At 43.1% G+C, this 25,222-nt stretch overlaps 1 protein-coding gene across 1 annotated transcript in view; it reads right to left on the bottom strand.

Annotated features, from left to right (window-relative positions):
- Positions 1–25,222, bottom strand: part of LOC147697138 (cohesin subunit SA-2-like) — a 741,253-nt gene that overhangs the window by 563,370 nt on the left and 152,661 nt on the right. Inside the window, exon 4 of the mRNA XM_086934206.1 lies at positions 8,102–8,198. Coding sequence (XP_086790332.1) covers positions 8,102–8,198 — 97 coding nt within the window. The remainder of the gene's footprint in view (positions 1–8,101; positions 8,199–25,222) is intronic.

Below are 25,222 nucleotides of genomic sequence, written 5' to 3'. Positions count from 1 at the left end.
AAAGAGTGATTGGACTGCAAAGATTTCAATGCTAGTCTTTCTCTTTTGGACAAGTTAGGAATGACTGAAGCTTCAGATGGTATTTTAGCCAAGTCTTGTTTCACCAAGGTCCCAAAAGAATCAATGATCTTATGAGAAATGGGAGAGACAAAAGTGCTGCGTGGCTTAAATTCAAGATATTCATTATCCTGTGAGGCCTCAGGTTGAGTAACAATAGTTGAAAAAAAGTATCTTAAACGTAATTTCCTAGTGAATTTGTATAGGGCAATCTGAGAGTCTAGACTTTTAGCTTGATGTGTAGGTACAAATGAACAGCCCTTATTCAACACTGCGATTTGATTGTCAGTTAATTTCTTGGAAGAAATATTAACCACTTATGTTTCTTCGTTCGACGTGATGTCCCTGATTTTGCTGAATCGGTGCCCTCTACAGGTTTGGCTGGTTCTGTTTTTGACAACCTTGTGTACACTATATAGTGACTTGTTTGTAGTGCACTAGATATTCCTGGATACACATCTGGGTTTATTTTCCTTCATTTTAAATCAGGTGGCCCGCAGAGCCCCTCACTTGGTGCACACATTATTTTCATTCAAGTTTGTACAAGTGGGTTATTTGTTTAAATTAGAATCCTTGAGTGCATTCCAGCTGTATATTACTCACTTTTAGAAAGATGGCATGTTATTAATTACACCCTTCAGTGCCTTCTGTTTGTCTCTGGAATACACGTCTGGATTGAGTGACAGCTGGGCTTTGTGCATTCACTCTAGACAGTCACACACAAAGGAAGCTGAGGTGTGCCACTCACATCCTGACAGCCCATCACCGGGCTGATGGGTTTTCATGAGCTAGAGTGAGAGGGAGGAGTTGACACTTGCACCTAAATAGGACGGTGTCTGTCCCCACACAAGGGCCTGTATACCCCTCTGTAGTGAGTCTGGAGCCAGGGTAGGGTCTTGTGCACTACAAAGACCTTTCTTTGAAGTCTCACTACTTCAAATGCTAAAGTGGGTATAAGTACTAGATCTCTGACACCATGTTTTTAGAACACTTCTGGAATGGAGGTCATTCTGCCAGCAAGAAGAGCTGTTGCGCTGCCTGCTGCCAGAAGGGTCTGCCACTTTGCTGCTTGCTTTGCTGTATTGGCCTGCTACCTGCTGCTTCTTGCCTGTGAGTGAGAGGACTGGACTTAACTCTCTACATCCTGCAACTTTAAAGTTACTGCATGGTTTTGTTAGCTTGCCTTCTGTTTTCTGAAGACTCTGAGATATAAAAGGTCTGCCCTGCATCTTCCTACCAGCAACTTGGCTCCTCTGCTTTGAGTCCTACTCTGCCAAGTGGTGCCAAAACCAGTCCTGGGCCTTTGGGATTGAGTGTTCTCAAGCTGCAACCCAAGAAACCAATGCATTGAGGATATTGTGCCGATCGGAATTGGAGTATTTCCCTATGACGTCGAAGCGTTACCACTGCCTGCACGAAGTCACGGACACCCCTTGCCGAATGCGAGACACATCGCCCACGATCTTCAACACAGCGCCGACTTTGACAACGCAGTGTTTCCACATCGCCCTGTGCTGCACACATTGCCTACAGTCAGTGACGGGACGACAACACATCAGCCCAATGCACATCGCTTCTTGGCATCAACTTATCCCCGACGTTGCCCGACTTCGGAAACAAAGCATTGACTTCGACAGTGACGCCTTCTCTCCTTTGGGCAATGCATAATCTACAATCTTCAAAGCATCCAACGCACTTAAGCGAGTGTGCATGACTCCTGAATCTAGCCCACGCTCCATCGCGGTAGGAGTGAACTTTTTGGATTTGTCGTCTAAGTGAGACCAGATTGGAGGTACTGATTTCTAAGTACTGCATTTGTGGTTAATTTTGCAAAATGCTTATCTTGACTTGTATATATTGGATTTTCATTGTTTTGGTCTTGTTTTGCTCACATAATTTTTGGCTAATTTCTAAACTGGTGTGGAGTACTTTTGTGGTGTTTTCACCATGTTACTATGTGTGTGCACACAATTACTTTGCACATTGCCTCTTTAGTTTAGCCTGACTGCTCTGTGCCACTCTACCAGAGGGTGAGCACAGGTAAACGTTTACTATGTATGACACCTACCCTGACTAGGATTGTGGCACCCGATTGGACAGGGTGCATACCTCTGCCAACCAGATCCCACTTTCTAACAATGCCCTTAAAAGATCAGCTGAACTGGAACATGGTCACTGCCTGTGTCTGATTTTTCAGAAAAGAAGCAAACTAACTAAGGATCGCACCATATGGGCCGGCAGCAGCAAGACGGGTATGGAGAATTGTGTATTTCCCAGGTGCACTATATTGCCTTCTTTGTTCCCAATGACATAATAGAATGTGATGTGCTGGAGGTTCTGTGCTGTGCGCCCAACATGGCCATAACTATATCTCCCCTACATGCATACCGTACAGGGGTGGAAACTAGTTGTAATTAAATGATGAAACAAAAATTTTAAGTTGAGAAACAGACAAATCAGAAGTATTGTCCAGATGTAAATTGAAAATGTACAAGAACCACCAAGTTAAAGAGACAAGTTGTTTCAACTTGTCTAGATCTTCTACACAGATAATTTTCTCTCCAAACTCTTGAAAAAGAAGGGAGTTCTTAAATGGAACCAGGTTGAACCATACATGAAGAAGAAAGAAGAGGAAAAAAAAGCTTTCTGTTTAGAAAAACATCAGAGGAAGCAGGCAGCGAACATGATTTCCATCTGAGAATCAGTTACCACCCCATTTGAGGTTTCAGAAAATGATCACTGGTTTGCAACCAGAAATATGGTCATTGATGCATGGCATACCAAATCGCAGTTTGCAAGGAACACCCCTTTCAAGCAAACAAATTGTGATTTGGTGTGGGTCGCAAAATCCGTTTTATGAGTCAGAAAACATTTTCAGACTTGTAAAATCGGTTTTGTACATTTAAAAGGCATGCCTGGGTTGCAAATCTAGAGATTTTGCAAATTACAGGGTTTGAGAACACAAAATACCTTCGTACATCTGGTCCGTTGTGCTGTACTTCTGATTCCCAGTATCATCTGAGCAAATATTGAGTCACTGAAGTTGTGGTGAATTTGGTACATCAACCACCACGTTGTAGAAGTTGCTCAGCAGTATAAATCAGTGGTGGCTGGCATCTATGGAGAGGGTGGGTGGGCGTGTCTCCAAATATTAACATTAAAAAATGCACCTGAACCGACGTCCTCCGTTCCAGATCTCTTCTCAGGAACTGGATGTAGAGGGGGCTCCAATCCTGGCGAAGCTCTCATGCTGTGAGAGTAACGTCTTGATTGGAGAGAACAGCCTCACTCAGCGCTCCTCCAGTGCACTGGTGGCCTGCATTTACTCCAACCTAGTTGTCTGGCAACAGCTGGGGTAGAGGATTCAAATTGCACATGTCTGGCTGGCCATCATAAGAAGTCCGGCCAAAGGGCCATGCGCACTTTGAAAAGTGCACAAACAGCCCACCCTCCTCCCTGCTGCTGTCATTCAGCAGCAGCTCACCCCGTCCTCTAAAGTTTGGTTCAGGACAGGAGGATGAAAAATAAAATGGTAATGAATTATCAGTTTATTTTTCATTTCTGAGGGTAATTTAAGTGGTGCTGACACTCCTCTGCTCCAACGGAGGAGCCCCTCCCCCCTCCTCCCCTCACCGGTATAAATATGTGTGTAAGACAGGGTAGTAGTGAACTATCTTTTGTGTTTTCCCAGTCTAATCCAGAAATGGGTGGAGGGGCAAGGGTTTGGACAGGTGGAACAGAGAACAATACAAATGAGAAGATTTCTGTAAATCCCTGCCGCAGTGTTTTGAATTTGCCATGCACAATGTTCCAGTATGGTAATTGATGCTGAGTATATTGTGAGCAGCCGCCTAATAAACCCTTTGGAGCGTTGTCCATCTAATGCAGAAAAAAGGGTAACCAAACATCTGTAATGGGCAAGGCTGTCACTTATCAAGTTAGCTAGTTCTGGTGTTTACGGAAGCAAGTTTCTTTCTGTGGGTGCAGTGGGAGGCTTTTCAGCTGCATCCACAACTTCCACAGCCTGCACTGGTATTCAACGGTCAATGTAAGGTGCATGTTCGATCCTGCTCGATCTCTCCGCGGCCTTCGACACCATCTCCCACAGCACCCTGCTGCTCCATCTGTCGGAGATGGTTGTCAGAGGCCCGGCCTTAGGATGGATCAGGAGCTACCTGTCGGATAGGTCCTCCAATGTCCAAATTGGCCCCTTCGTGTCCAAAAAACATAGCATTGATAAAGGTGCCCCCCAGGGTTCGATATTGAGACCGACTGTCTTCAATCTTTATGTGTCCCCATTAGCAAAAATCACCCGCAACTATGAGTTTGACACAGTGTCATATGCTGATGACACGCAACTCCTGATCACGATCGGGACAGACCATGGAGACACCGAAATCAGATTTTCCAACTGCATGGCATCAGTCAATGATTGGATGGCCAATAAGCACCTGTCACTGAATGACAGTAAAACGGAGATCCTGCTCTTCGGTAACGCGCACAAAATCTGAACCAACGACTGGTGGTCACCGGTCTTAGGCCCATGCCCCCCACCCACCTAAAAATTGAGCACACAATTTAGGCTTTATCATCAATGACAAGCTCTCCATGGCTGAGCACATTAATACCACTGTGCGCACCAGCTTTGGCATCCTGAGAACCTTAAAAAAAATCATTATGTGGAATCCGCTTTCCTCTCGGATGCCCCTTGTCCAAGGCCTCATATATAGCCGTCTAGATTTCGGCAATGCATTACTCGCAGGCAGCAACGTGGAACACCTGTCTAAACTTCAGGTGTTGCAGAGCACGGCAGCCAGAGTGGTTCGCAATCTTCCTCCTCGCTCTCACTCAGCTCCCTCTCTGAGGGCCCTACACTGGCTGCCCGTGAAAAAAAGTATCATTTTTAAAACATGCTGCATAATTCATATAACTCTCAATGGCAATGGACCCATGTACCTTGCAAATAAGAGATCTCTCCGCTCATCCAGCAAACTACTTCTAGATGTACCCAAAGTGCGAACTATCAGAACGGGGGACAGAGCATTCTCCAAACTCAGTCAAGAAACGTGGAACTCTTTTCATATCCAGCTACGTGATGAACGCAATCACAAAAGCTTTCGCAAACTCCTGAAAACGTGGCTCTTCCGGCACTAGTGAGTCATCTACTGTAACCCTCCTACACCCGCTGGCGCTGTAAGACCTACGGGTGATACATGCGCCTAACAAATACCAAATACAAAATACATGTTGTCCAAAACCCTACTTTCGGCATTAACAAATCCCACATGTTAAGACAAACTAAATGAACATCTTATATAAGGTTTCAGTTCCGGCAGTGCTTTTATAAAAATAAGTTTTTACTTTTAGAAATGCATAAAAAGCTGTTATTTTGTTAAGTTCACCATCACCATAGTGCATCTCAGATACACAACTTCCTTCTTTTTTCATCCCGGTATGAGAGCAGATAAAACTTTGGGAGCAGTAAAGGAAATTATCCTCACACACAAAGAAGGTTTTGTGCATGCTGCAACAGAGCAAGCTTCCCTAATACAAATGACAGGTATAGCGTAGTTTGCAACAGGGCAGTTCATAGTGAGCTGTCGGATATCTGCTGTACTATCTACCCTCAGAATGAGTGGATTTGAAGTTTTATAAAGCACTCCATTACCCACCATGTTATTCTCATTGTAGGAGCACAGTTAAGGACAAAAAGTCTTACAAGATCTAGCCCCCAGTTGCATCAAGAATCCATTTTGCCATTCCTTATTAGCGAAAAATAAGGAATCGCTAATAAGGAATATCAAAATGCTATGCAAGAAGAACTCGCTCAAAAAATAGCGAATTCTTAAAATTCCTTAATTGCGACTCGCAAATTGCGAGTCGCAATTAAGGAATACCTCCCCATTCATTCCTATGGGCCTAGAGGCCCATAGGAATGAATGGGAAGACATTCTCAATTTGCGAATTGCAATTAGCGAATTGCAAATTGAGAATGCAATTTCAAGGGTGCAGGGGTGTCCAAAGGACACCCTGTTGCACCCCTGAAATTGATCTGTGCACATGTGTCGCGCACACACATGCCCTTAGGGCATGTGTGTGCGCAACATGAAACTTTGAAAAATGCACAAAAATGCATTTTTCAAAGTTTTTGCAAATTACCATGAAGTTGAACTGCATGGTAATTTGCCACTCCTATTAGTGAAATCGCTAATTTTTTTACTTTGATGCATTGCATTTAAGGAACCTCAATTTGAGATTCCTTAAATGCAACTAATCGCAATTTAGCGAATTCTTAATTTGCGATTTATGCATTTGGGATGATGCACCCCAAATGCAAAAATACAGGTCGCAAAGGGGCAGATTCTGAGAATCTGCCCCTTTGCGAGCGGATTTTACCTTGATGCATCTGGGCCAACGTCTTTAGCAGACAGCATATATGCTGCCTCGATGCTGAAACGTGTTGCACTGCGTGAGACGCAGTTAGCAGTTTCATAGAGGATGAATAAAGATACTCCCACTTATAATTACCCAAATAATAGAGTTGAGCTATTATATTTCATGGCAAACCGCTTTGGCTTCACCTGGCAGAAATAATTTTACACACATTAAAAGGCGAATGAAATGCAATGTGAGATTTTAACGAAGACATTCTGGCTCATAATTAACCGTTTGAAGAAGCAGCAGCACTTAACATTGCACTGTATTTGCTACGTTCTAAAAAATGCAACAGATGGAATTTGTTTCATTCATAGCCTCGTCTTTCACATTTGAAGTGAAGAACTGTTTTTGTAAAGAGAGCAAAGTAGTGAAACAATAATTTTTCACCGTATTTGCCTCTATTCCCTGATACAGAAGAAGCAAAAAAGTGAAGCAAACTTTTTATAACGTGGTACAGGGTCTGAAGCACACCGGGATAAATAAAAACTATACCTACTGCCAGCAAAATCGGTGCTGTCTCCAAAGGACATAAACAAGCATTGGAAAAGCCAATAGGTTTGGCAATTGCATGGCATGTGTCAAACTTATTGTAATAAAGCATAGACAAAAGCATCTGAAAAATGGATGCTACAGAGAATAAAGCATCAATTTTCAGATGCTTTTGTCAGTGCTTGCTTCCTTTTTACTATCAGGCCGTTCGTTTATTGAAACCACATGTAGAATAATTTCTCATGCATTCCAATTGAGGTGGAAGGATATAACTGAACAGCCGACAAAAAAAACAATGAGATTAAAATAATCCTGAGGGAAGATCCAAGATGTGGTTGATGATGTCTCCAACTAATGGCTGAAGGTTGCAGGTCAAAAGAGGCCAATGGCTCCAGGAGGTTGAACTAAATCCCCATAAAATGAGCATAGGATACAATATCGTTGCCTTGAACGGTACAAGCGCAAAAACCACAGTTGACGGACAGAATGCAGAACAATGTCATACATTCACCCCAGTACAGAGATCTGGGCCTAAGTCCATCGTTTTTTGCACTCCACACCACCCCAGTTCAGACATGGCCATATGCAAATCAGTCTGACCCTGTGCCTCATGGGAACAGTCCAGCCCGAACTGCCAAGCCATGCCTTCCCTGGAGGACCGGTTTCTGGCATTCCAGCCGTCTTCAGCCCGGATTGCTTGAATCCAGTGGTGTGGAGTGCATGGGACTCACGTCTGAGCATACCCATCCCACTCGGGGTGACAAATGCAAAAACCACAGTTGATGGACAGAATGCTGAACAATGTCATACATTCACCCCAGTACAGAGATCTGGGCCTAAATCCATCGTTTTTTGCACTCCACACCACCCCTGTTCAGACATGGCCATATGCAAATCAGTCTGACCCTGTGCCTCATGGGAACAGTCCTGAGGGAAGATCCAAGATGTGGTTGATGATGTCTCCAACTGATGGCTGAAGGTTGCAGGGCAAAAGAGGCCAATGGCTCCAGGAGGTTGAACTAAATCCCCATAAAATGAGCATAGGATACAATATTGTTTCCATGAACGGTACAAGCAGCATTTCATGTCAAACCTAAACAAATAATAAGAAAAATACCTTGGCACCCCGAGCACTGGATGAAAAAGTTGATGAGGTCCAAAAGTGCTACATCTCTGTCTTCTTTGTAAGCGTCAATCCAGTCATCAACCACAGACTAAAACAAATCAGAGAAAAGAAAAGCATTACATGTCGCTGACGGGATTCCTCCAAACTGCTGAGCTCTTGGAGGTAGCTGGATTGACAATCTTCATTACTCTGAGTCTAAGTCTGACTCATCATAACCCTTACTCAGAGAGAAAGCTGAATGCAATTTCGATCTGAGCTGGCAGACTGCCAAACAGTAAAAAAAGTTTCATCAAAATATGGTAATTCACTGTCAAGCAAAGGGGAAGCTCCGACAGGCGCGAAGAACCTGGCGCCCATTGAAGATGAGCTGTATCACTCTTTCTCGGAATACTACCAACAACACTGAGTCCTAATTAATGTCCTATAAGAGTACCATATCCAGAATGGCGACAAAAAAATAGTGAGATGGTAAGTATATATAGGCAAGGACAGATGTACTACACATCTATGTACTTTGATGATATAAATGTATCATAGATGCAGAGTTAAGAATTGTAAATCTATACTTCCCTATTTAAATCTAGCAACGCAATATTATGGGAATCGATATTCCGACTGCTCATTTTGTAGCACAATACCTTTGTTGTTGATATCGCGACATACAACCCCATAATCTCTTGGAGCCACACAAAGATGTAATAGTGACAATGTTATCACCCACCAGAAAGACGCAATGTGCATTATGCTGAGAGACCTTTAATGACTTTAGGCTATTGTCTATACATAGTCTATGTCACCTTCATGTGCCAGAATCCGTTCTCTCTCATACTGGTAAGAAGGAATCCAGAACACTCACTTTAATACAAAGTCATACTCAAAGAAAATGTCCAGAGTCAGTATCACATAATTGATTTTTACATGGGAAAAGAGCAACAAATTGGCTTTTTTCTGCCACATTCACAGAATATGGGTGTTTGGTGTATTTTAGCTGAAACATAATTAGTATAACTGAAATACAGTAACTATGGCAAGGACAAACAAAATTACATTACTATGATATGGTGATAATGATAAAGAAATGATTATGGAGATATTTCAGTGCAATTGATTTTTCAATTGATAACTGTTGTGTTCGGTCTTTTATTTCATTGTCTTATTAGATTGCCTTTGCCATCAGAATGCTAACATGTCATTTAGAATCTTTGTACTTGCATCTGTGAGGCAGTTGCTGCTGGGTGGAGGAGTTGAGCGCAGGTGGATAGTATTAAAGTCCTTTTGGATCACTATAGCTGCTGTGATTGACTTCATTAAGCAAACACATACAATTTAAGCTGGGCAGGTATACAAAACAAGGTTGTTTTTTATTCAGAGTAAAAAAGGCATCATATACAATGATAGAAAAGCTGGAGTCGACTACATTTGCATTTTCTGCAGGTCCTCCGCAACCCTGACTGATCACAAAAGCTGGCCCCAAGCACAGGCTTTGCCATGGATAGAAGTTATGAAAGTCCAATCAAACTATGTCCCTGTTTCCATGCCTGCCTCAAAACCCACTAAATATATATTAAAAATATATTTAGGGCCACATATCCAAAGCATTTTTGAAGTTGGAAATGGCCGATCAAGCTGTTTCCAAACACAAAAATGCCTTTACATATGTATAAAACAAATACTGCAATTCAGTAACACGTTCCCGAATTGCAATTTGTTTTTGCGATTAGGTATTTGGAAGGGACGTGTTTATGGCGTCCCTTCCAAATACTGAAGCTCAATGGGATGTATGACCATTTTCTGACCGAATTTCGGTCGCAAAACATTCATATTTTTTAACTCCTTGAAGGAGGTGGTAACCCATCTGCAAATATGAAGGGGTCCCCAGAGGACCGCCTCCCCTTCGAGAATGGAAAACTAATATGCTTTAACAGCAGGCCGTGGTCCCAAACAATGAAAATGCAAAGGTTCATTTTTTTCTTTTTAAATGCATCCTCCTGGATTTTTAAAAAAAGATTGCTTTCTTAAAAAGCCATCTCAGACATGGTGGTCTGCTGAATTCAGCAGGACACTATCTCTGTTATAGCTGATATTGCTAATGGGTTGCAAATTGCGACCTACCTCATTAATATGCATGAGAAAGGTTTATTTGCGACCCACTAGGAATCGCTAATGAAACTCAAAAGTGTTTCATACATTAGGAATACCGCTTTCCTAATCGCGAATCGAAGAAAATCGCAATTAGATAATCGGTATTCCTAATGTTAGTACATCTGGCCCCAAGTTCCATATCACACTCCTCCACTTCCATCAGTGCTCGCTTCCCTTGAATCCATAAAAGAAACACCAGGTGCCCAGTCACCCTCCCCATTTTTTTTAGGCATCCCTGCCCCTTAACTCTGCTATTAAGCATAGTAGAAGCATGTTTGCTAACTTCCTGCTTTAGACCCCTGCACCCAATTTGGCAAACAGACCTAATCACACAATGCATTGAGAGTGTGAGATTTCATCCCCCTGTATTCGCCCATATGATACAATATTTTCCTAAGAAACCCTAGAGAACTTTACGCTTTGCCCTGTTTCTTAGACTTTGTCACTATTAAACTTACATACACGTGTGTTCCTCACTCTGTAACTCATTGTAGCATAAATAGTCTGACATTGTTTATCTTAAATGCAGTGCCGTACTTGAAAGATCGGCTTAGCGCTCCCACAAGTGTAAGGAACAGTCATTTACCTTAAAAGTAGGAGTCTTGTCTCCAGTGGGGAAGCACAAAGTTCTGCTGCCAGCATGTGTGCCTCAGCTGCTCCACGCCCAGCAAGTCTCAGTCTGAGTGCTGGTCTGAGCAGTACACATGCATACCTCCTCACCCCCCTCCCCCAAGACAAAGTGACTTCTGCTCTCGTAATGCAGGAAAGTGGGTTGCCTCCCCAGCGTTTTGGCCCTTTCACTGGATCAAGGGGTGGCCAACTACTGCCCCAGCTCTCAGACGCTGCGATGTGCCCTGTCTTCTTACTCTCAGTCTGCCTTTATCTACCCTAGGATCGAAAACCCTAGTCAAGCTCCCTTGTGTCAGTTATTTTATCTACAAAGGTCCAGTAACAAACATGAGTGATAACAGCATTTCTTAGACCAACCACACCCAAATATGGTCAGTCACAGTCACGGAGGTCCCGTTATCCAAAAGGTATTGCACAGCAGGCCTGAATGCTAGAACCCGCTGTTAAACACCATGTGAAAAATAACAACCTAGGCAATCTACTGTTTGCTTGTTTGTTTTCTTGAGAATTTTCGAACTGAGAAGCACGTTGTCATCTGCCTCTGGTCTGCACTAATCGCATAGCATTTTAGCATCACTGTATTTAAGAATATCCCCACATCAGGAGGATTTATCACCGGCATATTAAGAACAGTGTATATCCTCTTTTTCATCCGTAGACCAGGAGGCGAATATTAATATCGGCACATCCCAGATTCGAGTTGTGCCTTTTAATTACATCTATGAGATCGTATCAGACGCCTTACAGATTTATTGACTTCTAAGTCCAACGATATCTGCGAAGCTGCATGAGCAGCTATGAAACCTTAGCTTCCTGTACTCTTGACCTCACTTTTCGTGCATTGTGAAGAACTTCGTAAGCCATAACCATCGTTTGTGAATTTACAATATATGAAATCAAAAGACAACTTTGTTTTTATCACTGCATGCTGAGACCCAGGTGTTTCACGTTATTAAAACTTCGTGATTTAGCAGTACGTGGTTACTCCTGAAGAAGGCGCTGGTCGCCGAAACGCGCGTCGATAGTATTATTGTGCCACTGTGTTTTTTATAAAAATTCCTTTTTAAACAAAATATTGTCTATATAAATTTATGATGTCTTTTGTTCATTATTGATGTTATTGGCTCATTGAATTTGAGTTTATAAATCTTTTTAAGCAACGTATATTTTTTTGATTGAATTAATAAAAAGCAGAATTTTAATTGTTATTAGTTTCTTTTTCCTCTCTGTTACTAGACATGACAAGCAAACAGTAGATTGCCTAGGTTGTTATTTTTCACATGTTGTTATGTCCCTGACCTAGGAATTGTTAATATCAGTCATTCAGGGGGTCCTTGTTATTTACACTAAAAGAACCCGCTGTTAAATGCAGGCAACTGAAGACAGAACAGCAAAATGGACAGGAATCAGATCATCATAGGATAAAGGCGAGGGAAACATCGAGAAGTAATGCATCACCCAGGAAGACATCACAGAGAGGATAAATACATTTGACCTGGAGCAAAAGCTGAAGATCAGGAGGAGGATCTTAGAGACCTTAAGCATCCTTTGCAGTATGCATACCCCAGATAACCAGTTGGTATGCTGTCGAACTGGAACTGGACGCCATAGCCTCTGCTACATATACTCCCCAATATACTCCATGTTCATGATTGTTGGTGGAGCAGTGGCATCTAGACTCCACCCTTACACGTCACAGAAACACAATTATGTAATGGCATGTGACATTATATTCACTGTGTGCTTAAACTTTATTAACGTCTGTGAAACATTTAAACACATTAACTAAATGTATTCACTGTGGAGATTAGAGGTTTCTATACATGTGCACTAATGTTCAGTAAACACAAAGGCATGTATTTTTTATTCACGGTTTACACTTACACTTCAAGTTATATTTGCACTTATTCTGAAATTTACATTTGAATATGTAACCATGTATTCCTTTGCTTCATTTTGCATTTATAGTCAAGTGAAGGAGTGCACAAATATAACCACATATTTGAAGTGCGTATTAAATGCTTATCCAAAGTTAGCCTGAGTGCAGGCTTTAGCTGAAATGCATTTTGCTTTGGCATCATTTTCTCATTTTTCCTTGCAGGTTTATTATAATGATATATGTTAGCAAGAAAGGCTTCTTGTCTGTAATGGACTTCTGATATTGAGGCTTGGAGAGAAAGCCTTGGCAGTGTACGTGGAGAATTCATTATGTACCAAGACAAAGATGTTCAAGGTTCGGAAATGCAGCTTTAGTCCGATGCGCTCAGAACCTGATACCATGTTGCAGACGCACTTAAGCACTGATTATGATTGGCTCCTGTTGGTGTGAACGGAGATAAGGACGTTGCTGAGTCTCCTGTTACTCTTATATTGGTGTTCTCAGAGTCAGACCCGTTAAAGCAGATTCCCTTTAGACTTACAGATGTACAGACCTCTTTGCTTGACCTAATTTTTCAAGTGTGAAGCTTTATGCTGATCACTTTCTTTCATTTTCTAAGACTTCTACTGAGGTCTGTTCATGCTGACACATTCTACTATGCTCCCCAATTAGAGGCCCAGGGTATACAATCCTATACTTTAATTAGGCTTAGTTGAGGGAAGGGAAGTTTCTTTATAGAACACCTGCTTGTTTTAATTTGTGTCTGCATTACTTGGGTGATTGTAATTCAAAACTTTATTCTGTTTCGCCACAATCTCTTGCAATATTTTAGCTTACCTTTTATTATTTCTGAATTTATTAAATTGCCTTATGGTTTGCATTTATACTGGATTAATTGGTAAGCTAAAATAAAACCCTTTACATTGTGTGACTCTTGGTCCTTATTGTGGACTCACACTGGCTTCACAAGTCTGAAATGTATTATTGAGATTCACTACTGTCCAAATGCTTCTTACAACTAACAAAAGTCCATACGACCAAGGGGGGAAATCTCTGATGATCCGACTAAAAGATTACGTTGCGAGGCCCCGTGCCCTTTCAACAGTGAAGTAATCAACCTACCAAAGATCCAGGATAGGACTGCTGCCACAGTAAGTGAACCCGCCTCACTCCAAGAGATGTTGAGAAACTTGGCATCATTTTCTAAAAGACCTGACAGATGGAAAAGAGATAGACCTGCTCAGGGTCAAAAAGTGAACTACGAGACAAAAAGGTGAACAAAAGTTCTTGAGTGTCTTGAAGAAGCAGGTGTGAAGGCAATTGCTGCAATAAGTATTGCGAAGCCAGACACCTCTGCCAGTGCAATACTCTCCATAGTAGAAGGACTTTTTGAGCACCCAGAAACAGGAAGTGAACTACTGATGAGATACACAAGACAAGTCACAAAACGGAAGGAGGTTGTGTGATTAAGTCCCCAGAACTGAAGACATCCTGCAGTTGCCCACCACAAGAGAGGCATATTGATAGAGGAATCAGACTTGAACTCCTCCAAAACCTGTTCCTTTTGGCTGCAGATATCCAAGTCCTGCTTCCCTCGTCACTATAGCTAGAAGAGAAGAAGGTGAGCCTGCCTAAATTCACAGAAGAAGCAAAAGAAAAAGAGGAAAAAGGCTTATTACTTTGACACAGCCTCTGTACCCATGCTGACAGCTGTCTAGAGGGAGATGCAAGAGATCAAGACGAAGATGGATACCTTCAGTGCTGTTGTCCCTCACTCTCAGCCACTAGAGGAGAAACAAAATGCTTCGCCTAAGTACAAAGATGAACTTCAATTGCAAAGAGGTGCAGAGAGTTACAACAGTTCAAAGCGATGAAACATCGAAAGCTGAGTCAGCAGTTCAAGTTTTTCTAAGTATGGTTCAGGCAGAGACTACATGAAAAAGTGATCAACCCAAGCGATCCGCTGCATATGGCATAGAAATGTGGGGCCTACTACTCAGCTGAGCAGTAGGAAAATGACCAAGAGCTCCGGGAGTGGAGCATCTGGAGCCTCTGAACACTAAAGACTCGAAAGTAAAAAAATCAACAGACTGCTGCGGGCTGAAAGAGATCAGTGCAGGTAGAAACTGCACAAGCACCTGTGAGGGAGGAGAAGCCTCAAAAGGCGACGCCTATACCGGAAAAACTAGTGGAAGATAAAATACAAAACCAATAGAAATAGAAAAACGACAATGCCTAGCTGCACTGGACAGTGGGCTTGCAGGTCACAATCATTTAGGAGACCTTCACCAAGAAACATCTATCAGATACATCAACAATGGTTAGAATGGTTACGCCTATTCAGGACAGAAGATACGCCTTTCGCCGATCTAGAATATGGGAAGGTTTGTCTTTGGCTGCACAAAAAGATCAATGTTGTGAATAAGGAGCGGACAATAAAGGCAATTATCAGCCTCTGGAAAGGATCGGAGGGAAAGCACAATGTCTACTTGAACTATTTCCCTCCTTGTTCATCAAGCTCACTGAAGTGTGGAGAGAATTAAACTGGCCCGACTACGTCAAGAATCTGGACAGGCACCATCTGTGCTAGCAAGCATTCCTCTGGAAGGAGGTGAAGTGAATGGCAACAGAATACCTAAAAGTGGGTAAGGACACCCTGGCCAAAGGGAAGTCGGTCACCACTGCTGCTCGGGTATGCAAGATGTTCAAGGGAGCAGAGCGTATAATGTAAAGTTCTCCAAGCCTACAATCTTTGAGAAAAGGCTGAAGGCACTGGCAGTCCCTGATAACAGTTCAAATGGCCACAGATTATTTACATACAAAAAAGTACATGTCCCACTCGCAGACAGGGAACGCAATTTAAATATTTACTTATGACACTAGACAGCAAATCCAGCAATATCAATCATCAAAGATCAGGCAAACGGTTACGTGCCTGTATTTTAGAATGCTTATTGAAGGCCTGCCACCCCTAGATGCATTGAAAGGGAAGTGGGAAACTGACTTAGGTAAAGATATTCCAGAGACAGCCTGGGCACAGATAATACGACGAGCCTGGAAGAGCACGAGGAATGCAAGGTTCCAACTTGTGCATTTCTACATACTCCACAGAGCATACTTGACACCTGGGAAAATCCGGAGGTATTTTAAGGTAGATGCGGCGGCATGCCCCAGATGCACGAGAGCTGGAGTAGAATTACACCATATGCTATGGTCCTGCCCGTTGATAGGACACTATTGGAAAGAGGTGAGTGATACCTTGAACATGATAACAGAGAGGCGGCTAGAGTTTGATATGGCTACTAGTATACTGCACTGGTTCCCCCACACGTCCAGAATAAGATTACCAGTAAATTTATAGATATGGGACTTATATTGGCAAAACGTGAAATTACGAAACATTGGAAGGCAAAAATGTGTCCCACAGATAAAAGATGGAAGGATGAGTTTTTGAAGTGGGCCACTAGTGAAAGCACACTGAGATTCCAGCTGGCGCGCCGGCGAAACGATGATAAAGCACTAGAAGCGGCAGCGGCGTGGGAGACACTAGTACAGGCACTACGGGAACACGAGGCACACGATAGTTGAGATGAGCAGATCACTAATGGGAGAACAGCCTCAAACTATGACAGGTACATCGCACAGCTCAACACATAGCTACTCCTGAGTACACACATTAAAAGAGAATGGACATGGTCCCCTGCGTCGGGGTGGAAAGTTAGGGAGGGGGGAAGGAAGTTATAGTTTCAGCAGCACCAAGGGAAAGAGGTATGGCACTAAGGGTTTTGATTCATCCGGTGCACTTCTTATGAAGAAATAATATATCAGCATACCATTTGTAGTATAACTGTTGGGGGGATTTTGGATTGATGATTTGCGGATGCGATGGCAATTCCTATGTAAGGGTGTCTGTATGTTTTGTACAAAAAACCAATAAACTACGTTAACAAAAAAAATCAAAGATCAGGCAAACTTGAAGTCTCTTAGAGTGCTTCGGTTTTTGGGATACCCACCTTGTTAAATTCAAGGCGTAACATACTACCTTTGTTCAGTCTACTGAATCAGTCACCAACCCCCTTGAACTGAGTTAAGGCATGACCAATGGATGGAGGGTGGAACAATTACCAAGAATCTGGAGCTTCAGAAATAAGTAAAAGTGAATTGTGATGTCAGACCTCACTGTTACCACAATTATGTGCTAGTTTGACTTATCTGCTGTCCCTGAAATACTATTAATGTACACTAGATATTCCACAGGGAAACTAATGTCATTTGAAATTGTAATTGCATGATAGCCACAGTCTGATTTTCTCCTTAAATAAATGCCCATGCTTTTGTAACATGACTGTGATACAATACTATTGCAATGTTTGGAAAACACGCTAATAAAATATGTTTAAAAAGGATAAAACATGATTAGGCCTCATGAAAGACCAGTTCTTGTCATCAAGGCTACGACAAGAGCAAGGCGTCTGCTGTATAGGAAACAGCAGAAACCCACAAGACATTTGTCACATGTGATCAACATTTCAGGAGGAGGCTTCAATTCGCTAATACTATTATTTCACATACTTCGATTGTGTCAGTGGAACAAATGTAGCTTGTAAAGTGTCCCCACAAACTCCCTGTGTTGAGATGATGGATGCTGAAGTGAGGTCTAGGTTTCAGCACACTCATTACTAGGAGTCACACCCCTCACCCAGTCCCACAATCATGGTGCAGGCCACAACTGACGCAATAGCCATCTTCCATTTTAGAGATATTGCACTCATACCCCCAAGACTACCACCACAGGGAAGGGTGGGAGTTCTCTGTTAACAGGGGCGGACTGGGAACCCAAAGCGGCCCAGGCAATTCTGTCGGACCAGCCCCTGGTGGTGGGGGATGGGCACGCACTTCTGCTTTTGTGAATGGGGTCAGATATTGCAGCATAGCTTAAAACCAGCCCCCACTGCTGAGAACCGGCCCCCACCCTACCAGCCTGCCAGGGAAACGCCTGATGCCCGCTGCTGCCAGTCTGGTCCTGACTGCTAGTAATTTTCTACAGCATTGAGACCACCTGAAATCAAAAGGACTGCACATCCGGACAGAACCAGGCTAAATGTATGAAACAAAGTAGTGCCTGGCTGTAATTGTATAATGGAGGGGGCTCGTGCTATTCCACTTTTGCTCTTCTATTCTTGTTAGCAGTACATTTCCTGTGCTTGGTTCTGGAAGTATTTTGAAGCCTTTACATAAGCATTGTTTAAAAAACTACAAATGTGCACTTTAATTTACCCTTTCATAAATGTCTGTATTTGTCTGATTTTGACTGCTGCACACTGAAAACTGGGAATATACTTACTCGTGTAACTACGTTAAGACAAACCCTTTGTGAGAACATGGTCAGTATATAATTTGTAGTAATATCAACTCAAGCATACACGTAGGTTTTCAAACGCAACAACACAACTAGTGGTTTTTAGGTGATAATTCCAGGACTGGAGACGATGCCCATAATGAGCTGAAGGGAACTGGTAGCCCTGCTTGTAAGCATGCAAGTGCTTCCATAAAATTAGCAATAAGCACATTTGTGCTTTAGAGTCAGGCTCTGGGAATTGTCTGACTTCCACATAAGGCACACTCTCTATTATAAAGAGGACAACCGCCACTGCTGACACACACAGACACATTTTAATTAGTTCATCTCGGCTGGGCAGACATTTTTTAGAACCCATAAATTGGGTAACAGTACCTCTTGTTGTTTACAGTGCTATGAACTGGAAAAAACTGCAGAAGCAATCACTATATAAACAAGAATCGGCAAAGCCAATAGGACCAGGTTTAATGTGTGAAAGGAGGAAGGAGCTCCCTTTCGTGTGCTACTCCTGTGGAACTCAGGAAGTAGCCAAGAGGAGCTGAGAAAGAGAGCTATAGCTGCAAAGTCATCCTTCATGAAGGTCAAGGCAAGCACTTGATTGGATGAATGATACACACAAAGAGCCAATAGAATTAGGTGAGAGATACCTACTCCAGAGGGCTAAACCCAGACGAAATTGACGAAGTCTCGAACCAATAGCTGAGACAGTTTGGTCGAAGAAAGCCAATGGCTAAAAGAGGCAGGCCAAAAACCCACTCTGTGTATACTGTTAACAATAGATCAGCTTGATAGCTGCACTGATATGTCAAAACCGATACCTACAATGTATTATTCTTATTATTATTATAAAGGACAGAGCACAGCACACAAAGTGCTCCTGCATAAGCAAACTTGCTAATAAAAGAGGATACGGGAAGAACACCTTACAGAGGAATCAGGGGCAACAGGACTCCAATTTCCTAACTGGAGAATGGGAAACTAGGCACCCTATGGTGCAGATCTTTTCACTAGGAAACGTGTCCTGGCTAGAGTGCGGATACGGGCGGTTAGATTGGCCTGGCCTCCTACTCTTCCGTCAATATCGTCTGTATTTCTAGTTCTGTACGTTCGCCTTTCCAAGAACTAACATTTTCCAAGCTTTTTGAATATTTGTATACCTTTACAAACTTAGAACGTTGGTAAGATCTGGAGAATTACAAGCGATGTCAACACTTTCCTCGCAAATGACACACTCTGTGAATTCATACAGCAATGATATCAAATGTGTTCATTTTCCTAGCAAAACATATTACAAGTTTCTTTTAAACACCCGAATTATTATAGACTTCATAATACCTCTGGTTTACCACTAGATGGAAGTCGACAACTACTTTTGCAACAATAAAAAAAATATGATAGAATCCGACACATTTTGTCTTGTTGACTGTCGTACTCATCTTCCTCGTTGGAGCCTGCCGCTTTCCTTTAAACGACTAGATGTGTTTTTTACATCGGGGTTTTGACACCGCAACTGCCAGACAGACCTTAGTTCCAAAATACACCTTCTCTGGGCTTTGAGCCCGCTCCTATCAACCACTGGGTTCCTCCTCTTCCAATTTAGCCACTGACTTGACGTCAAACACGTCTTGGCTAGTTGGCTTAGACCAGTGGAGTAGCCACATCTCACTTCATTCTAGTAACTCATTGGGTGCATGTTTCTGCCTCCAACCCCGTGCTTAGAATGAACTGCATAACGGACTACTTTACAAACTGTAGCCCTGACTGTCGTTCTTGCTGGCTCCTTCCTGATTGTCTCCTTCTAACGTACTAATGCTATATGCGTTAGCAGATTAAACCCACACCTACTGGTTCTGCCAATGCTCGTCTTTTCTGTGATCTGACCATGCCTTCTATATTGGCTCCATTTGTAAAATACCCAAGTTTAGGCCCATTCATGGCAATTGTCAGCATAAGAGAGTGGATCAAAAGATGGAAGTGCTGGGATTAATAAAGAAGATTACAAAACAAAAGCTGAACAACAAGCCCCACGTTGCTGTTTCTAATCGCAGTCTTTACCTTTATGAGGTAATTCCCAAGCAATAGTCACTGATCAATTTAAAATAAAAAAAAACACAATCATGCTAATGAGGCAGGACATTTATATCAGATATCGCCATATTTGATAATATGACAATTCCCTGAAGCAAAATAATAAATAAACAATCATCAGAACCTCAACTGACAATAAGTAACTTCGGTAAGAAAGTATGCCCATGGGGCGGCAATGCAGACTTCAGTGACCAGGCAGGCCTGGCCTTAGGCCAAGAACCTGCCACCACCTTAGGTCCTGACGGATCACTGAAATAATATCGAGGGACAAAATATCGTGGACAAAATATCGACAGTCAAAATATCGAGTTTGTATCTACAAACAGGTAAGTACAAAAATATCGAGTACAAAATATCGTTAACAAAAATATAGATGTAAAAAATATCGACTTTATTAAAAACAGTGTTAAATTAAATTAATATTAAATTTTAATTACTAAAATATACTTAAAACGACTTAAATTAAATTATAATAATTAAATAATAAATGAAAATAATAAAAATAATTTTTTAAAATCTTATTTGTTGACCCTGAACCCTAAAAATACCCCTTTACCCAAAAACCCAAAACTGACCCTGAACCCTAAAAATACCCCTTTACCCAAAAACCCAAAACTGACCCTGAACCCTAAAAATACCCCTTTACCCAAAAACTGAAAACTGACCCTGAACCCTAAAAATGCCCCTTTACCCAAAAACTGAAAACTGACCCTGAACCCTAAAAATACCCCTTTACCCAAAAACTGAAAACTGACCCTGAACCCTAAAAATACCCCTTTACCCATGAACTGAAAACTGACCCTGAACCCTAAAAATACCCCTTTACCCATGAACTGAAAACTGACCCTGAACCCTAAAAATACCCCTTTACCCATGAACTGAAAACTGACCCTGAACCCTAAAAATACCCCTTTACCCATGAACTGAAAACTGACCCTGAACCCTAAAAATACCCCTTTACCCATGAACTGAAAACTGACCCTGAACCCTAAAAATACCCCTTTACCCATGAACTGAAAACTGACCCTGAACCCTAAAAATGCTCCTTTACCCAAAATTTATCAATATTATTTAATTAACAATTAATTATTAATTAACAATAACAATAAAGTAAATATATTAGAACATTAGCTGTAATTATTTTAATAATTAATATTATTTTTTCAAAATTAATTACTTAAAAATAACACAAAATTATATATATTAAAAATGTTCTCTAATTAATGTAATTAACTAATTACAATTAATTAATTAACAATTATTTACTAATACAAAATATGTTCAAAATTATATTAATTAATTAACTAATTAATATTAATTAATTATCAATTAATTATTAATTAAAAATATTAACAAACATATATTAATTAATTAATTATTATTACATTACTTCCCACCCTATTCCCCTATAAACCCACAACCCGCTACAGAATTACATTACGCAATTATTATAAAAACAAAATTCATGTAATAAAATATTTTATAACATTAATACACACTATTCACACATATTATTACATAAAAATACACTATAAAATATTATATATTATAAAAAAATCGATATTTTTGCTATCTATATTTTATACAGTCGATATTACTTCACTTACCTGAAAAACGATATTTTTGTAGTCGATATTATGTCCAGTCGATATTTTGTCCAGTCTATATTTAAAACTCGATATTATGTCCAGTCGATATTTTGGAGTCGATATTTTGGGCCCGATGTAGGTAAACGCGATTTTCCGATTTCAAAATACCGAGGCGGGCCGAATCGGTATTCTGAAATCGGAAAACGAGATGTAGGAAAAAAATACCGAATGAAAACCGATTCGGTCGGCATCGGTAATGAGATTCGGTACGTTTCGATTCAGCTCGGTCCGAATCGGAAATTACCGAATCGGCCAACAACGAATCGGAAAACACCGAATCGGCTACCACCGAATCGGATATTTCCGATTCGGCGAATACCGATTCGGTAAAAGCCGAATCGGTAAAAACCGAATCAGCAATCATAGACCCATGGCGAAAAAGCCCATAGGAATGCATTGCATGAACCGATTCGGCTTTTACCGAATCGGATAATACCGAATCGGATTTTACCGAATCGGATATTACCGAATCGGTAAAAGCCGACTCGGCAATAGGCGATTCAGCCAATGAGGTGGCTCCCCCTCCCCCACCCAAACAGGGAGTGGCAACCCTGGCAGGTGCAGCCAATTAAGAAGTTTCTAGAAGTTTCTGGAAAGCCTGCCTGAGCCCAACACACAGTTAGCAGCAGTGGGAGAAGGAGGTTGCAAACTGAGCAGGAGAAAATGGCAGATCAGGCAGGAAGCCAGAAGTCCTCCCAAAAGAGGAAGCCCAAGTTCACCACCACCGAACTTCAGGTGCTGGTTGAGGAGGTGGTGAGGGTGCACCGCCAGCTCTTTGGCAAGCTGTCCCTCAACATGCCAGACAGCACCAAGAGGAGATTGTGGGCCGACATCGCCCAGAAGGTCAATGCTGCTGGTGTCACCCCCAGGTCCATTGAGGAACTCAAGAAAAGGTTTTACGACCTCCGCAGCCTCACGAAGAGGAAGCTTGCTGACCTTCAAAGGCAGGCTGATCTCACCGGAGGAGGCAAGAACCCGGCGCCACCCCTCACCGAGCTGGAGGAAATTGTCTCCAGCACCATCGAGAGGGAGAGCATCGTAGGGATCGGGACCCTGGACAGCACTGCGAGAGCCACAGCTACAGGTAAGAAGCATGCGCATCATGACACACCCTACCAGACACCTCCCCATTAGACACAATGCATAGGCAAACACCAGCACTGTACTGTCACCAACATACAAGAGACAAGCATCATGGTACATGTAGTCAGCAGAAGTTAGCCAAATATGTCAGTGCAGAATCACAAGACAGGAAACAGTGTGACACGGTGTAAGGAGATGCAAGGACATGTGGAATGCCATAATTGTACTGACTGTAATACATCGGCACTCAGTTTACAAATGCTTCTTTGTACCTAGGGGCACCATCAGGCGGCAACACTGTGACAGCAGAGGGAGCATCAACGTCAGGCACTGCAGTCGCAGGGCCGAGCACCAGCCAGGCTGCCCAGGAGGAGGAGGATGAGGATGAGGAAGGAGACACCCCAGGGCTTGGAATGGAGGGAGTCCTGGTGATTGATTACCAAGCAGTGCACTCCCCAGTACTGGCCAGCACACCCCCTTGCAATTTTCACCTGAAAACTCCCCTACAAGGCAGACCATTCCGCCGACACCAGCACCTGCCACAACCGTGGCCTTGCCACCCGTCCTACCTGTCCTGGGAGCAGGGGCTCCGGGACCGGCCAGCACCACACCCCCACCAGTGGCACCCCTGCCCACTCAGCAGGCCGGAGGCAGCAGTGCCAGACGCCGTGCCACCACCACCACCACTGCTGCACCACCACGGGAGGGCAGTGTGTTCCTGGGCCTGGAGGGCCAGATGGTCAAAATCCAGCGCCAACAGGCCAGATCCACCATGGCCTGCCAACGCCAGCTCCTGCAGCACAACCTGCAGATGGGGGAGTTGGTGAAGGGTTTCCAGGCTGTTGTGGACAGCAACAAGGAGGTGGCAGCAGGGTTGGGCAGGCTGACCACTGCCATCACCCACTCCTCTGCCAGGCAGGAGGAGCATGAGGTTGCGCGCAGGAGGGATGCCCGGGTGCTCAACCGGGCCATGGCCCGCCTTGCAGCGGCGACCGCACAGCTGTGCCATCGCAGCTCAAATCAGGAATCGGTGCTCAGTCAGCATACAGCTGAGCTGACTAGGGGGATGGCCAGGATCACCACGGCCATGGAGGCCATGTTAATATCAAACGCCGCCTCCAATCCTGCCCTGGACCTGGGTGATGCTGGAGACAGCAGCAGCCGCAGCAGCCCGGCCAGCGCTGCATCAGAGCCAAGGAGGAGCACCAGGCGATCCGCTGATGCTGCTGGCCATTCGGAGGGGGCCGAGGGACACCCCAGTGGGTCTGGAAAGCGGGCCAAAAAATAGGCTGGCAAGGGGGGATGAGCAAACCAGAACCCTGGACTTTATTTGAGTTAACAATCTCCATTATTTGATGCACATCAGTGCTGTAACTGTGGTGCATCATTATTAAAACTTTTTTTTTCCAAGCAACATTTAGCTGTCTTTGCATCTGTACTCAGTCAGAAATAGTTCTCAGTGATCTCCTCACGTCTGTATCTGCCATCACTTGGCGTACACACCCCAGCTGGCTGTGTCAGTGGCACAGCTTCGTCGTCGTCATAGTCCTCGTAGTCAGACAACTCCACCTCAGTGCCCTTCTTGACCGCAAGGTTGTGTAACATTGCACATACAGCTATGATCTTGCAGCAGGTGATGGGGGTATACTGCCTTGCACCTCCACTCTTGTGCAGGCATCTGAATCTACTTTTCCAGATGCCAAAGGTCCGTTCAACAACATTCCTGGTGCGTATGTGGGCCCGGTTATACCTCCTTTGGCTGGGTGTGGAGGGGTTGAGGTAGGGGGTGAGTATGAATGAGCGGAGGGCATATGCACTGTCGCCTGGAAGAGAAAGGGGTCACATTAGACACATGCATACATGTATTACACCTACCTACTATGTGTTATGGGGGTCTGATGATGTGGCTCACCTAGGAGGTATCCTTCTCCAAAATCGCCAGCCATCAGCCGTGCATATATGCCGCTCTGTTGGAATATATAGGAGTCATGGGTACTTCCTGGAAATTTTGCTACCAGGTCTGTGATGGTGCACTTGGCATTGCAGATCACCTGCACGTTGATGGTGTGTGTAGATTTCCGATTGCGGTATATGTATTCGGTGTCCGCTGGTGGGCAAATCGGAATGTGCGTGCCATCTATGCACCCGATGATTTGGGGAAATTGTGCCATCTGGTAGAAGTCTGCTTTGGTTTGTAGCAGTTCTGCGTGGGTTGCAGGGAAAGAGATGTATTGGTCCATCCTGTCTATCATGGCGTCAAGGAATATGTGGAAGAACCTTGA

Source organism: Lissotriton vulgaris, chromosome 8 (genome assembly GCF_964263255.1).
Source record: "Lissotriton vulgaris chromosome 8, aLisVul1.2, whole genome shotgun sequence".
Classification (NCBI taxonomy): domain Eukaryota; kingdom Metazoa; phylum Chordata; class Amphibia; order Caudata; family Salamandridae; genus Lissotriton; species Lissotriton vulgaris.
The sequence above is the reverse complement of the archived record's forward strand: the minus strand, read 5'-3'. Positions and strand labels throughout refer to the sequence as shown.